Source organism: Phaethon lepturus, unplaced genomic scaffold (genome assembly GCF_000687285.1).
Source record: "Phaethon lepturus isolate BGI_N335 unplaced genomic scaffold, ASM68728v1 scaffold23767, whole genome shotgun sequence".
NCBI classification, from domain to species: Eukaryota; Metazoa; Chordata; class Aves; order Phaethontiformes; family Phaethontidae; genus Phaethon; species Phaethon lepturus.
The window spans coordinates 1-12,558 of NW_010554365.1; the positions used below are offsets into that span (position 1 = coordinate 1).

At 46.0% G+C, this 12,558-nt stretch overlaps 1 protein-coding gene across 1 annotated transcript in view; it reads left to right on the forward strand.

The window, feature by feature from the left end:
• Window positions 1-176: 176 nt before the first annotated feature.
• The window catches only part of ASCC1 (activating signal cointegrator 1 complex subunit 1), a 37,239-nt gene continuing 24,857 nt past the window's right edge, over window positions 177-12,558 (forward strand). The window contains exons 1-5 of the mRNA XM_010291838.1: window positions 177-346; window positions 1,467-1,585; window positions 2,819-2,918; window positions 3,845-3,942; window positions 5,354-5,532. Of these exons, the coding sequence (XP_010290140.1) occupies window positions 252-346; window positions 1,467-1,585; window positions 2,819-2,918; window positions 3,845-3,942; window positions 5,354-5,532 (591 nt within the window). The 5' untranslated portion in view covers window positions 177-251. The remainder of the gene's footprint in view (window positions 347-1,466; window positions 1,586-2,818; window positions 2,919-3,844; window positions 3,943-5,353; window positions 5,533-12,558) is intronic.

Sequence of the window (12,558 nt, forward strand, 5' to 3'; positions counted from 1 at the left end):
CCTCATCCCGGGCCTGGGCTGCGGCCCCAGCTGCTTTGTATCTCTCAGGCACTCACGCCGTGGCAGCATCCCTCTTCCTGCGTGGGTGTAGAGCCGAGACCCTCGTCAGGCTTTGCTTAGCGTGGTGGGGCACAGTGGCACCTGAGCTTTTAAAAGTCCTGTACCAAGAAATTGTGACACCAGCTCTACGATTTAAAAAAGAAAAAGCAAGCCTGAGTGGGAACAGAAAAACCAACAGCCCACCCTCAACAATGGCGTGGGCTTTTTGTGGCATATTCTGTCTTCCTCTGTGCACAGTTCACATCTACACTTTTGTCCTTGAACTGCAGAAATGCCTTAATTCAATGTAAGTTCAGGTGGTTGTAAGTCATTTTGGAAGATGGGGCTTTTAATAGAGGGGAGAAGCATTAACCTTCTGAACCTGAGGTCACTCCATACGATAAATCCAGTTTAGGATAAATTCATCTTCAAAGGCAAGGTCTTCATTTTTTTCCTGTCAGGTTCTGTTGTAGTGGACAGGTGAACCTTCTGATGAAGGCACATTTTTTGGTGGAAACTTTGTTTGCTGAGTAACACAAATTTCTCTTCTGAAAACATGAGGCAAACTGAGGTATCCAGCAGTTTCAATGAATGTAGAAATTTAAGCACCGAAGATGCAAAGTCTCTGATGGGTGACTACTGGTTCTTTGGGTTGCCCTGTTACTTTTACATCATACAGTTCTCAACTGTAAAATATTTAATTCGGTGTCCCATCTTTCTAATACTGAGTGGAATAATGCAGGGTAGTGTAAGACATTTATGTGTATGCCTCAAATTTACCAGGGTGCTCTGAGGTGGAGGGCAGGAGGTGTAACTGCTTATACCAGCCATCATCGACCCCTCGGAGCGCTTTGTTTCCCTTCCATGGCTGCCTCCCGAGCAGATCCAGGGAGCTGGGTTTGCTTTTGAAAAGCACCTTAGGCCTTTGAGAAACCAGAGGAGGATGGCAGGTATTTTTGAGAGAGGTTCATGTTGTAGGGGATTCCTTGCGAGAGGTTGGGGTCTCTGGTCTGCAGCTATGGCAAGTTAACAATGTGAAGCTGTTCAGAGTCCTGCATGGTGTTAATTTAAGATGACGCATTGACTCAGGCCACAATGAGAAACTCTGATGCTTTGTTACGTATCTGATGTTGCTTAAATTTCCCATTTTTACTTGATTGTGCTTTATGAGCTGACAAAGAGTATGCTTGTAAGTTCTCATAAAATTAGTCTTTCAGTAAGTGACATAAGGTTTGGGAAGGTATTACTTTTCTGAAATTTCTTGCATATATGTATAGGAGGAGTTATTGCTCTTCTGGAGGTACAGACCTCACTTTTCACTGCGGAGCCCCTCAGAGCTCCCCTGTTGGCTCTTACAGATTATCCATGAGGAAACATCAAAATGTCCTTGGCATCAGTTAGCAAAGTTGTCTTTGTTTTTGCATTAGGAGGAGGAGCAGGATGGACGTTCTACGGCCCACCCTGATAAAGATCGGGGGGCGAATATACAGGAAGAATCTCATTCAAGAGCAGGCCTACCAGCATGAGGAGGAGGATTTCTGTGCAGGTAGAGTGCTGCGCAAGGGGTGACCGTGGTGCTGTCAGGAAGTGCTACAGGTGAAAACATCGACACTGGGGACCTAGCGAACTCTTGGTGTTCTCCCTGGTGCCTTTATGTGCTCAAGGACCTGCTGGTGTGGTGGAGTGAGGTGTTCAAGAGGGAGAAAAATGCTTTGCATTGGTCCCTGATGATCCTGCTGACCAAAGAGTGGATGTAATCCCAGTTACCTAATGTGGGTTTGGGTGATTGTGCTCCTGACTGTCATTTTGTTTGCTGGCCGTGATAGATCTCCAGTAAAAGGGGAAAACAAATTAGTGCTGCAGATCTGTTGTCCTCAGGTTCCTGAGGCACCTTTCTTTTCAGTAGTGTGAGTATTTGCAGATATGGCAGGAGTGAAGCTGCTCGCTAAGATTCTCTGTCCTTGCAATGTTTGCCCCTTGAAGAATTGGCCTTTTATAATGTGGCTTTTGGAAGGTGTTGCCTATTTTGGGGGCAAAATTCTTCCTGTTCTGATGTATTTTACTTTATCTTTCTGTCTGTACATCTGTTGTAGTTCTGCATGAGTTATGGGCACAGAAAAGCTCAGCTGTTACTTCTCCAATGGAGAGGGTTGTGGCTGTTGTGTCCTGTTTTTCCCTCCACCCTGCCTTTCAATGGATTGAACAAAGCTTTAATAAGCTGCCTGCCACCCAAATTCATCCCTGTATGTGTTGGAGAGGAGGCCCCTTTCTGGAAATCGTGTTCACTCCTAACAGGCATAACTGAATGGCCCACGGATGAAAGGTGCATCTATTTCTCTGTGCTGAGGGTGTGAGAATTTCTTTGTTTTCCAAAACACTGTACCCAAACCCTTGAACCAAACCTATCCTCACCTTTTATTTGTATTCTTCTGCGCTTTAAATTCCTGCTTGGGTCTCTGAATGGGCTGGTAGCTTCCACCCTGCCAGAAGAAGAGGCCATTCCCACTGGGTGGTTGCACAACTTCCAGCTGAGAAAAAAACTGGGCTGTAACTGCTGCTTTCCTGCACCTCCCAGCCCGGCACATTTAGAAGCAGTCATTATGCTTTCTGGAGTTGGTAGTAAAGTGAAATAAAAAGCAGTTAGCTGCACCAGAGGGGAGTCCATTTTTTCCTTTATTTAACCTTGGGACAAGGCGGCTGTGAAACTCGTGTCCTACATAAAGCACTGCTAGACTTAACAGAGGTTGTGCAAGGTCTGTTGTTTTTTTTTCTCTGGTAGGCCCCAGTGACTGCACAGATGAACCCTGTGATGTCTTTGTGGTGGAAGAGACTGAGAAAGGCTTCCAGTGCAGAGTGGAGGTTCCTAGCCCCTTATACAAGTGAGCCTATGTGTTTCTGGTTTATTTGAGTTGCTGCTGGCTGGGGAAGTGGTTGAGTGCAGAATTTTTTTTTTTTTTTTTTTTTGAAGTCAGGATAAGTGCCAGATCTCCGAAATTTATTCCGTTTTGTGGATGTGGATTTTAGCATTTGGGAAGGAAAAATTGGCAGTGCCTTTCTAGTGCAGTTGGGCCATGCTTGACTCCTAGCCTTCCCTGTGACAGAGACAGCAGGTGGTGCTTTCTTGCTGGCAGGAGAGTTTTTGAGCATCTCTTCCCTTGAACATAAAAGCGTCAGGGAGGGTGGGTGAAGGGGAGGAAGAACTGGGGCGAGTTTGTGAAAGCTTTGAGAGAAAGCACACATAGCTGGAATTGACTGGTCACTCCAATCTGATCTTTACTGGGAAGCCTGTAGTGTTCAGACCTTTATCTAGCTATTTTTGACAATTTTATTGGATGAATAGTTTTACTGAAATGTAGAGAAGGAAAAGTGTTCTGTTGTGTATTTGGATGCTGCCGAATGACTACCTTGAACAAAGCAAAAAGCAGAAGAAGAGCCCATTACCCTTTGGTAGCTGGGGTAATGGGGAAAAAGGGATAACCCAGCTGACGAGTAAGCTGTGGCAGGATGTGCTAGGCAGAGCTGTCATGGACTGACTGATTTATTTTAGCTTAAGCCAGTTGTGAGCCATGGCTCAACATCATCTTGAGCTCCTAGGCTGGTCACACGCGGAGTCCTGGAAGAAGCCTCTGTGTCTGGACAAGATCCTGTGCGTGAGGCTGAGTGTGTGCGTCCCTCTAGCGTGGATATACCAAATCTGGGGAGGACCCAGCTGCCTGTGGCATGATTCCTCTGCTGGCTGGACACGCTTGATGGAGAGTGGCCCAGCAGTGCTGTGTGAGTGACTCTTGCACTTTTATGCCTCCAGGTACATCATTGGGAAGAAAGGGGAAACCAAGAAGAGACTAGAAACAGAGACTCGAACCTCCATCAGCATTCCCAAGCCTGGAGTGGAAGGAGAAATTGGTGAGCTTTAATATGCACAAAATGGGTGTTCTCTCATTGGCGCTTCCCAGGCACGATTTGAGTGGGAGGGGGCATAGGCAATGTTTTTCCTTTAATTCCTCCTTCTGTCATGGCACTGACTCCATTTACAGCCCTTGGAAAATCACTTTTCTCCTGAGTTTATTTTCCCTGTCTATAGATCTTTATAAAGCAGCGTAAGGGTTTCTTTGGAAAAAAAAATCTATTTTAAGTCTATGAATAGTCTAAAGTCACTTCTGTGCCCTAAATGACTGGCTTGAGGACTTTGGGCCTGAATGTGTTGGGGGTTTCATTGCTGTTTTCTTTTTAAATTAATACAATTTTCATTAATAATCAGCTGTAATGTACATTCAGGAAAAACACTATATTGTATATTTATGCATGAAATAAACTTCAGCACCTGCTATAATATGAGAAGTGTTTTAATGACATTGCTGCCTTTCTGGTGTTGTCACTTGATCCTGATAGCAAGAGCAGGCTTTCTAGTACCGTATGTTCCTTTTCATCACGCCCAGTGACTTAAAAAGAAAGGAGGCATTGCTCATAACTGCTGGTCTGTGTGAGTTTCTGCCTGAGTGGATGTCTGGAGGACCCCTTACACACACTCCGGTGATAATTGGCACGGTGTACAGTTACGTTCGTGACAGAGCTGTGAGGAGTAAGTGACAGGGGGATCCAACTGTTGTGCCGCACAAGAACGTGGTAGTACTTCTCAAGAAGTCTTGACTTCTTCCTGAGAACCCTGAAGGACTATTAGAGAGATGTTGAAAACATGTAATAATAGGAAGCCAAGACAATTTTGCTCCTTGCAGTTCTTTCTTTTCAAGCTCAAGTGTTCTCTGTTTGTTGCCTTGAAGTGCATGCACAAACGATATAGGCCATCTTGATCTTTGACAGATTTTCTTTTCTTGTTCACTTTGATGGTCTTTATGAAAACTTGAAGTAATGCACTAGAAATCTGAAGAGCTGCTGAAGCGATAGACTCTTAGTTACTGTTTTTTAGGCACTCAGAGCTGACCTGAGAGCAGAGGGATACTTTTGATGGCATCATCCTGTCCTTACAGGGGAAAGCACAGCCGTGTCAGGCATTTTAAGTCAAGTGGGGAGTCTGGCAAAATTTCTAGGTGCGTGATTGGGAGTTTTAATTCCTGTTGCTTCTCCAGTGAGCCCAGGGCTAGCAGTAGAGAGATGCTGTTGCAGGTTTTTCTAATTCCCTCCTGGCATCTCCTGGATGAAATATTCACAATATCCTCCAATACTGATATTTTAAAGTGCACAGATAAACACTGTGTAAAATCATGATCCATTCAGTTACTCTTTATTTTGCATGGGCGTCAGTAGTCTCACTGTAGCTTCACAGAAACCAGACAGGTATTGCTTTGTTTCCCTGTAGTGATTACAGGGCAGCATCGCAGCTGTGTCATCTCTGCCCGAACACGGATCGATGTTCTCCTGGACAGCTTCCGTAAGAAGCAGCCCTTCACACACTTCCTGTCCTTCGCTCTCAACCAGCCCGCCATCCAGGAGAAGTTCCTGCAGTTCAAGGAGGAAGTATTGGAGAAATGCTCAAAGGTAAGGATTCCTGTGAGAATTAAAATCAAGTGGAAGCCCTTTGGCAGAGTGATGTTTCAGATAGCTTTTTGGCACTTACCTTGAAGGCTTCTCCTCTCCCTCTCCCTCTCCCTCTCCTCTCCTCCTCCTCTCCTCCTCCTCTCCTCCTCCTCTCCTCCTCCTCTCCTCCTCCTCTTCTCTTCTCTTCTCTTCTCTTCTCTTCTCTTCTCTTCTCTTCTCTTCTCTTCTCTTCTCTTCTCTTCTCTTCTCTTCTCTTCTCTTCAAATGTGTTTTTAACAGTCTTTTTACTTAAGTTGGCTGATCTGCTGTGAATTTGTTGGGTGCTGTTGTAAAATCTTGTGGAAAGCGGAATGGCTTACTTAGTAATTTGTTAGTAAAATATTTTGTTCTCGTGATAGATTTTCCTAGGTGGGAGGATATGTAAGATTCAAAAGAGGGTTAGGGCATTGTTGGTGGGTTTTTTTGTTTTTAGTAGAAAAGCCATTAAATAATGTAGTGGACCTTTCTACATTTTATATGATTTCTACATAACTGTGAAACCAGGTAGGAATTCACAAGTTTGCTGCTGCTTCTATTTCACTTTTCCTTTGGTCACTGACAGTGAAGGAAGATGGGTGTCATTACTGGAGCCGAGTGAGAAATGACTTGGCAGCGCATGCCATCCTGCAAATCTGATCGCTTCCCTTCTTCCCCATGAGACTTTGTGCTGACAGTCCCTCCTACTTGCCTTCAGATCTTACATTGAGAGCAGCAGGAAATAGTTAGGCATAGGGAAATGAGGAACAGAATGAAGTGAAAGCTGTGTATTCCCTGGTTTATTTCAGCGTGCTTCTAGTTTGACAGAAGCAGTATGTCAATGCACAGGGCCAGGCTGAGGAGAGGGAATGGTATTATTAAATTTCTGAGTCTGCGGGGAGGACATCTATAGGCAAGAGAGAAGAGTTCCTCTTTGTGGCCGCTGCAGGTTAGATTGCATACACGCAGCAGGGTTTTGTGGGCTGATATTCTTACCTTTGTGTCCATCACTTCTGCTTGTGCCTTTCAAAGGGGAAAATACAATCTTGCAGATAGCACAGCTTAAGAAGTTTAGTTTCCTATGTCTTCATGCTGTGGGTGTGAAGTATCTGATATCTGGGGAGACAGGAGTTCTTGCTCAAGTTTTCGTGGGCACTTGCACGTCAGTTGTCTCATCTCCAAGAGTAGAACTGAGCCGGCTTTGCAGTCTTGTCTTTCCTGGCAGTTCTGATTGAAGTCCCACTTCTCTGCTCAGCTGCCTATTTCCATGACAGCTCAGGAGCTTCCTATCACTCAGGTTTCCACCTGATGTTAAATACAACTGAAATTAGCCAACAGATCCAGGGATTAGCAAGCAGTGCAATACCATGAGCACGCTTTCCTCAGGCTAGGAAGATAGCACTGCCTTGATCTTCTGACCCCTTTAGCCAGCAGCAGCTACCTTTATTAAAGCTTACCTTTATTAAGGAAAGCCCTGATGACAGGGGAACGGAAACAGCCTGAGAAAGTGTTAGCTGGACAGAGAATGCCAGACCTGGGACTGGCGTCAGTGGTGGCCTGGCTCCCTCTATTGGTTTCTAGCTCCAGTTCTTGTTGGGGGACTCGCCAAATTTACAGGGAGAGAAGCAGCTCTTCAGGGAGCTGGTAACTTGAGCATGGGGCTCTGGTAGTGGTTCTTCATGCTGTTGGCCCTGGGCTGAGACCGCTGCTTTCAGTCTGGTGTTTCTTCTGCCCTTTATCCCCTTCTAACTGGGCTTATGGCTGTTACAGTCCTTTCACTTGACCTCCCTCAGCCTGTCAGTCCTTTCAGACATGGCTGGCCCTGCTCTGCTTGAAGCCTTGGCATCCCGGACTTTGTATATCTGATCCTCCTCCTCCCTCTAGCTGTCTGCCAGCACGTCCTGGGCGTCTCTCTTGTCCCGCCTGTGGACAGCAAACCCAGATCTGCCTGCTGTGCAGGGCGGTATCCTCAGTGTCATCCCATACATCTTGCTGAGTTCTGGCTTCTAGGTGAATCCTTTCAGTGTCACATCTCTATGGCATGGCCTCTTCTATTCATCTTCGCAGCTAATGCTGTCATCTGTGCTCTCATCCTGTGTTTTTATTCCTACAACACTCTGGCCTCATGCAGGACTTGCTCTTCTCCTTGTAGAGCACTCATTTTTCCTGCCTGCTGCTTCACTTGCATCTCTGCAGCCCTCCACTGGCCCAGCCTCTGCTAGTGAACTTACCTGCTCTCCAGACCCTTCCTGACCTGCCTCTGTCACATTGTTTGTCTCTTGCTCACTCCTACGTATCCGTTTGCATCCCTGGGTAGGCAGGGAGGTCTGCCATCCACTTAGAAACATTTTCATAAATTTTTCTTGAGCCATTCCCCAGTGTTGTCCAGTCACATTCAGAAGGAGCTGCCTGGGAACATCTGCAAACCTTTGCATGCTCCTTGTCCTAGAAAGCTACAGAAACCCAAGCTTGGTTAGAGGAGTGCTGAGGCCACTGCTGACCAGGCTACTCATGTTCATTTTTCCTCCTCTTGTCTGACCTTCTGTCTCTCCTGCCATCTTTTTGTGCTGTGTCTGGGTGGCACAGAGTCCTCTAAGGCTCTGCTTCATGCTTAGGCATCCTGCAGTGTGGATGTGCACGTGAGAAAGCATTTCAGCCTAACAGCTACTTCTGGCTTCCAGTAACCTCTGACTGGAATTGTATTCAGAACCAGCACCCAGGCAGGAATCCTCCTACTACCAGTAACAGCGATATCTCTGAGAAAGTGCGACGCTCAAGATGTAGCGTGTCTTTTGCTGCTGCCAAGTCATCAAGGTGCTTTTGGGAATCCCCTGAAACAGTGGCAGCTGAAGCTGCCCTACAGCAGGATGCATCTATATGGGTGGAGGCAGAAGGCCTGGGGCTGCAGTTCCTGCTCTCTATGCTGCTTGGCTGCAAGGTGCCCTGACTTGGAATCTGCAGGGTTGTGTTAGCACTGCCCGGTGTCCTGTGCCTCTCAGGAGGGCCTGAAATGTTCCTGGTACTGCTTACATCAGCTCTAGAGTTTCCTTTTTTAGTTTGAAATGTAGAATTTGGTCAGTGGCAGGTATTTGGGGATTTGCATATGTATAGCTTAGGAATATATGGTGTTTTATTTTTCTGCCCTTCCTTTTCCTGATATTAGCAAAAGAGTTTCTAGATATTTTGCTGCCTGTTAGCTCAAGGAGTATATTGCAGCCCCGTACGTCTCTCAATCACTCCACCAGCCGGTAATGCCACTCTAATACCACTTTATCTCACAGCAGGGTCTGCTAGAAAGCACATCAGTAATGAAAAACAGTAATTCAAAACTGTGCCTCACAGAGCAATAAGAGAGCTTATGGATTTGTCCAAAGCAATGGGATTTCTCAGGATACTTGGAGAAATCTGAATAGGTTTCAGTGACAGAAGCAGTGCGCTTCTCTTCCTGTTGCAATTTTGCTGGTGCGAAACATTGCAGAATTAGATAAACTCCAGTCTTTAAATGAAGCTCGGTAATAACAGTAAGGAAGGGAAAGGACCAGGTGTGCGTGTGTGAGGATTTCTTCTGGCCATTGAGCATTTGTGAGGGACTCTATTTCTCTCTGAAGCAGTTACCATGACAACCATTCATTTATATTTTATAGCATAGGGTTATGTTGGCGGGTGTATGCTTTCTAACTTTTTTTTGTGTGTCTTTAAGACCTTTTAGAAGGTGAACCTTGTGTTGAAATATGGAACACTTCAGGTGTCGTTCACACTGTCGTATGGTCAGGGCTGCAGGCAATGAAGCAGGGCTGAGGGGAGGCTCTTTTGAGGCTAATTTGATATAAATGTGGGGAGCTGCCTCACCTGGGCAAGGTCATTATGGATGTGGTGCAGTGGCAGGTCCGGATGACTGGATGACCTTGGAAGTCTCCTCGCACAGTCATGTCGGTGTCAGAGTGAGGAGGACTGAAACGTCTGTCTGAGTATGCAGGTGGAAAAGGGAAGAGACTTTGCAGTAATATTGCCGTGAAAAATCACAGTTGCGTCTTTCAGAGCTGTGCAAACACAGCATTTGCAGGCTTAACAGGCTGCAGATGTAACATGGGCAAGAAATATGATTGCTGTGATATATGGCAACCTGTAAATATCAAACATTGCTAATGAGATATATTATATCTCGGAGTGGAAGGGACAGAAAGTGGGAGGGGCTTTTCAGCCTGCAGCTCTTCAGTCAGTTCTGAGGAGGTGCTGTTTTTCTGGCTCGCTCCTTTGTTTGTGCATCAGGGTGGGTGAGGGCATATAGCTGGCATGCAGTATCCTGCTATTAAGAAAAAAAAAATCATAAAGCTCTCTGCAAATACTGGAAGTTCTTAAGACAGTAGAGAGGATGCAGCCAGGGAGGAAGAGCTGAGGAGTTTGATCCTTTGCCTTGTCATGTAGAAGGCCTGAAGTGTATTGTGGTCTATAATTTCCCTACTACAGGGTCTTAGATTTGGAGGAACAACATGCTTTGGCTTTGCAAAGAGAGGCGGACTCCAGATAAAACCCTTTCTGTGTCCCTTCCAAAAGAGGAGAGCAAAGATAGAAGTCTAAGTAGGAGGAGGGAGGAAAAAAATGTAAGTTTAAGGCTGAGTGGAAATGAGGTGGTTTTTTGACCATGACAGGGCAGTGTTGGGGAGGGGCATAAGCTAAAATGTGCAGTTATCACATACAGATGGTAGGTAAAGGGGATATTCTTCCTGCCTCTCAGCACATCCTTAGACAACCGAAGTTTGAACAGTAAATTATTAGAAACATGACAGTGTCTGCTTTTTGTGTTTGTATCTGCCAGTGAGTTCCTGCAAATATGCTGCTTTCAGATTCCCTTGTAGAATACGGGGATTCCCTGCTGTGACACCTCACCTCCCCTAATCTGATGCTCTGCTTTCATTAGGGCTGGAAGCCATCGCCGCTCCTCACTGCCACTTGTGCTATGAGGAGTGCCCACCTTCCACTGCAAGGGGGAGGAAACTGGTGAAAGAGGAGCTTGTTGCCAAGAGGCACTTGGAGAGCATGGCATAGATCCCCGTGGATCCCTTTGCCCATCTCTGATGCTGAACCTCACTTTTCACGCCTGCTTTTATGGTCGTAGCTTAACTTGAGAGGGTTCCTTAGGTATTTGGAAGTCCATAAAGCCCCAAAATCACAACATTGACAGGCTCACATCTCTTGGGCTCGTTCTCCCTGGAGGAGGATGTGACTTTTCCTTAGCAGTAGTTATGAACACATACCTCTAGGCTCTGCATTGCTGTTGTCTGGCCCTGCTGGTCAGGTTGCAGAGGGCTCATACCACTGGACAGTGCAGCTTCCCGTGAGGCGACACAGTGGTTGCTGATAGCATATCATAGTCTGGAATTAGAATAAGTGGGTTCAAGCTTTTTTTGCATCTCAGTGAGCAGCATCCAGCCATGAAGGGCTGCTAAGATGCCCGCAGAAGCATTGCCTGTTGCAGGGAGAGCTACCTCTGACGTAGCATCTATTTTATGCGTGGGATAAGTGGGATCTGCTTGCCTGTGAAAGAGTAGTGGTGTAAGCATGGTTTTTAGGAGCTGCCTGAAATACTAGGGAGTAAACCAGGAAGATTATCTAGGTCTTGGCCTGCTCACTGTGCACTGCTCTTCCCTGCTAATCCCCCCCAGCAGTGGTAGCGTGGCTTGTGGAGGTGTCGTGCCATCACTTTGTCAGGTATCAGCCCTCACTCAGGTGTTGGAAAGCTCAGGGGAAAACGCTGCTTTTTGTGCAGGTTTATGTCTAACAGTACAAATCGTGCCAGGACAGAAAAGGAGGGTAGGGCTTTTGCTTTCTGACCTGTGAACTACTTTCTTGTTACTGTACACCATCTCTGTGCACTGTGGGAGTGACATCGGCTGGTTGTCCGTGGCAAGGATAAACTGAACTTTCTCCCAGTTTCTGTTACCTGAGCTATTGTTTTGTGATGGGCCAAATATCCTCTGGCTACGGATACCATTGGAGACAAACGGCTGATGGAGAGAAATCATGTCCTGTCATGTATGTTAACAGCAGTGTGAATTAAAAGAAGCCGAAAGGCTTTTATTGCAGAGAGGGGAAGGTGGTGAGAAGTGAGGTGGAGCCGTCCCTTTTTCCTCTGCCCCTGATGGGCCTTGATGTAGTTACTCTGTCCTTGTTTCAGGCTGTTGCATGGTGCTGAGGTTTGCAACATGCTTTGCCACTACTAGCATGGTACCATTTGGGCTTTCAGTTGGCAAGAAAGTAATTAGAAGCAGTGGAAGGGATGTACATGCTGTTGTGGTTGAACCTGGCAGGCAGCTAAACACCTCATAGCCGTTCGCTCCTTCCCCGCTCAGTGGAATTGGGGGAGAGAATTGGAAAAAAAAATAAAAGGTAAAACTCATGCGTTGAGATAAAGACGATATCCTCCATGTTGCAGGCTGGCTCGTCTCTAGTCCAGCCCATAAGCACTGCTGTAAAGAACAGTATGGATGTTGTCGTTAGACAGGAAGAATGCTGAGTCAGATGTGAAGCATTAAACTCTGATGGGCTGTGATACTGCAGTGTTTAAACATCTGAAAAGTGTCATTTCAAACTGAAGCACAGCTAGAAACTTCAAAGCTGTCATTCTCAGTCAGAGGACTTTTTTCAGAGAGAGAAAGGTTTCGGTGGTGTGGCAAGTGGTGTTGGCTTCTTCTGGAGTTAAAGTGGAGGTTATTTAATGTGCTGATGGGAAATGGCCACTAAGTGGAAATAATTGTTTTAATATGGGTGCGTTAACCATCCTCGAGGTATTTTTATAACTATCCTAGAACAAAAGAGCATGTTTTTTAAAGGTAAATGTAACCACTGCTCCACCTGGGAACAAGTTCTTCCCCAGCAACAACACATAGCTCTTCTTATAAAAGGGATTTAAACTTAATTCATCTTGGCAAACTATAGGGCACATGGGAACAAGAAAAAGGTAATTATCAGAGCTGGTATTAGCTGTGCTTGGGTTGTGAGGTGCAACCTGTG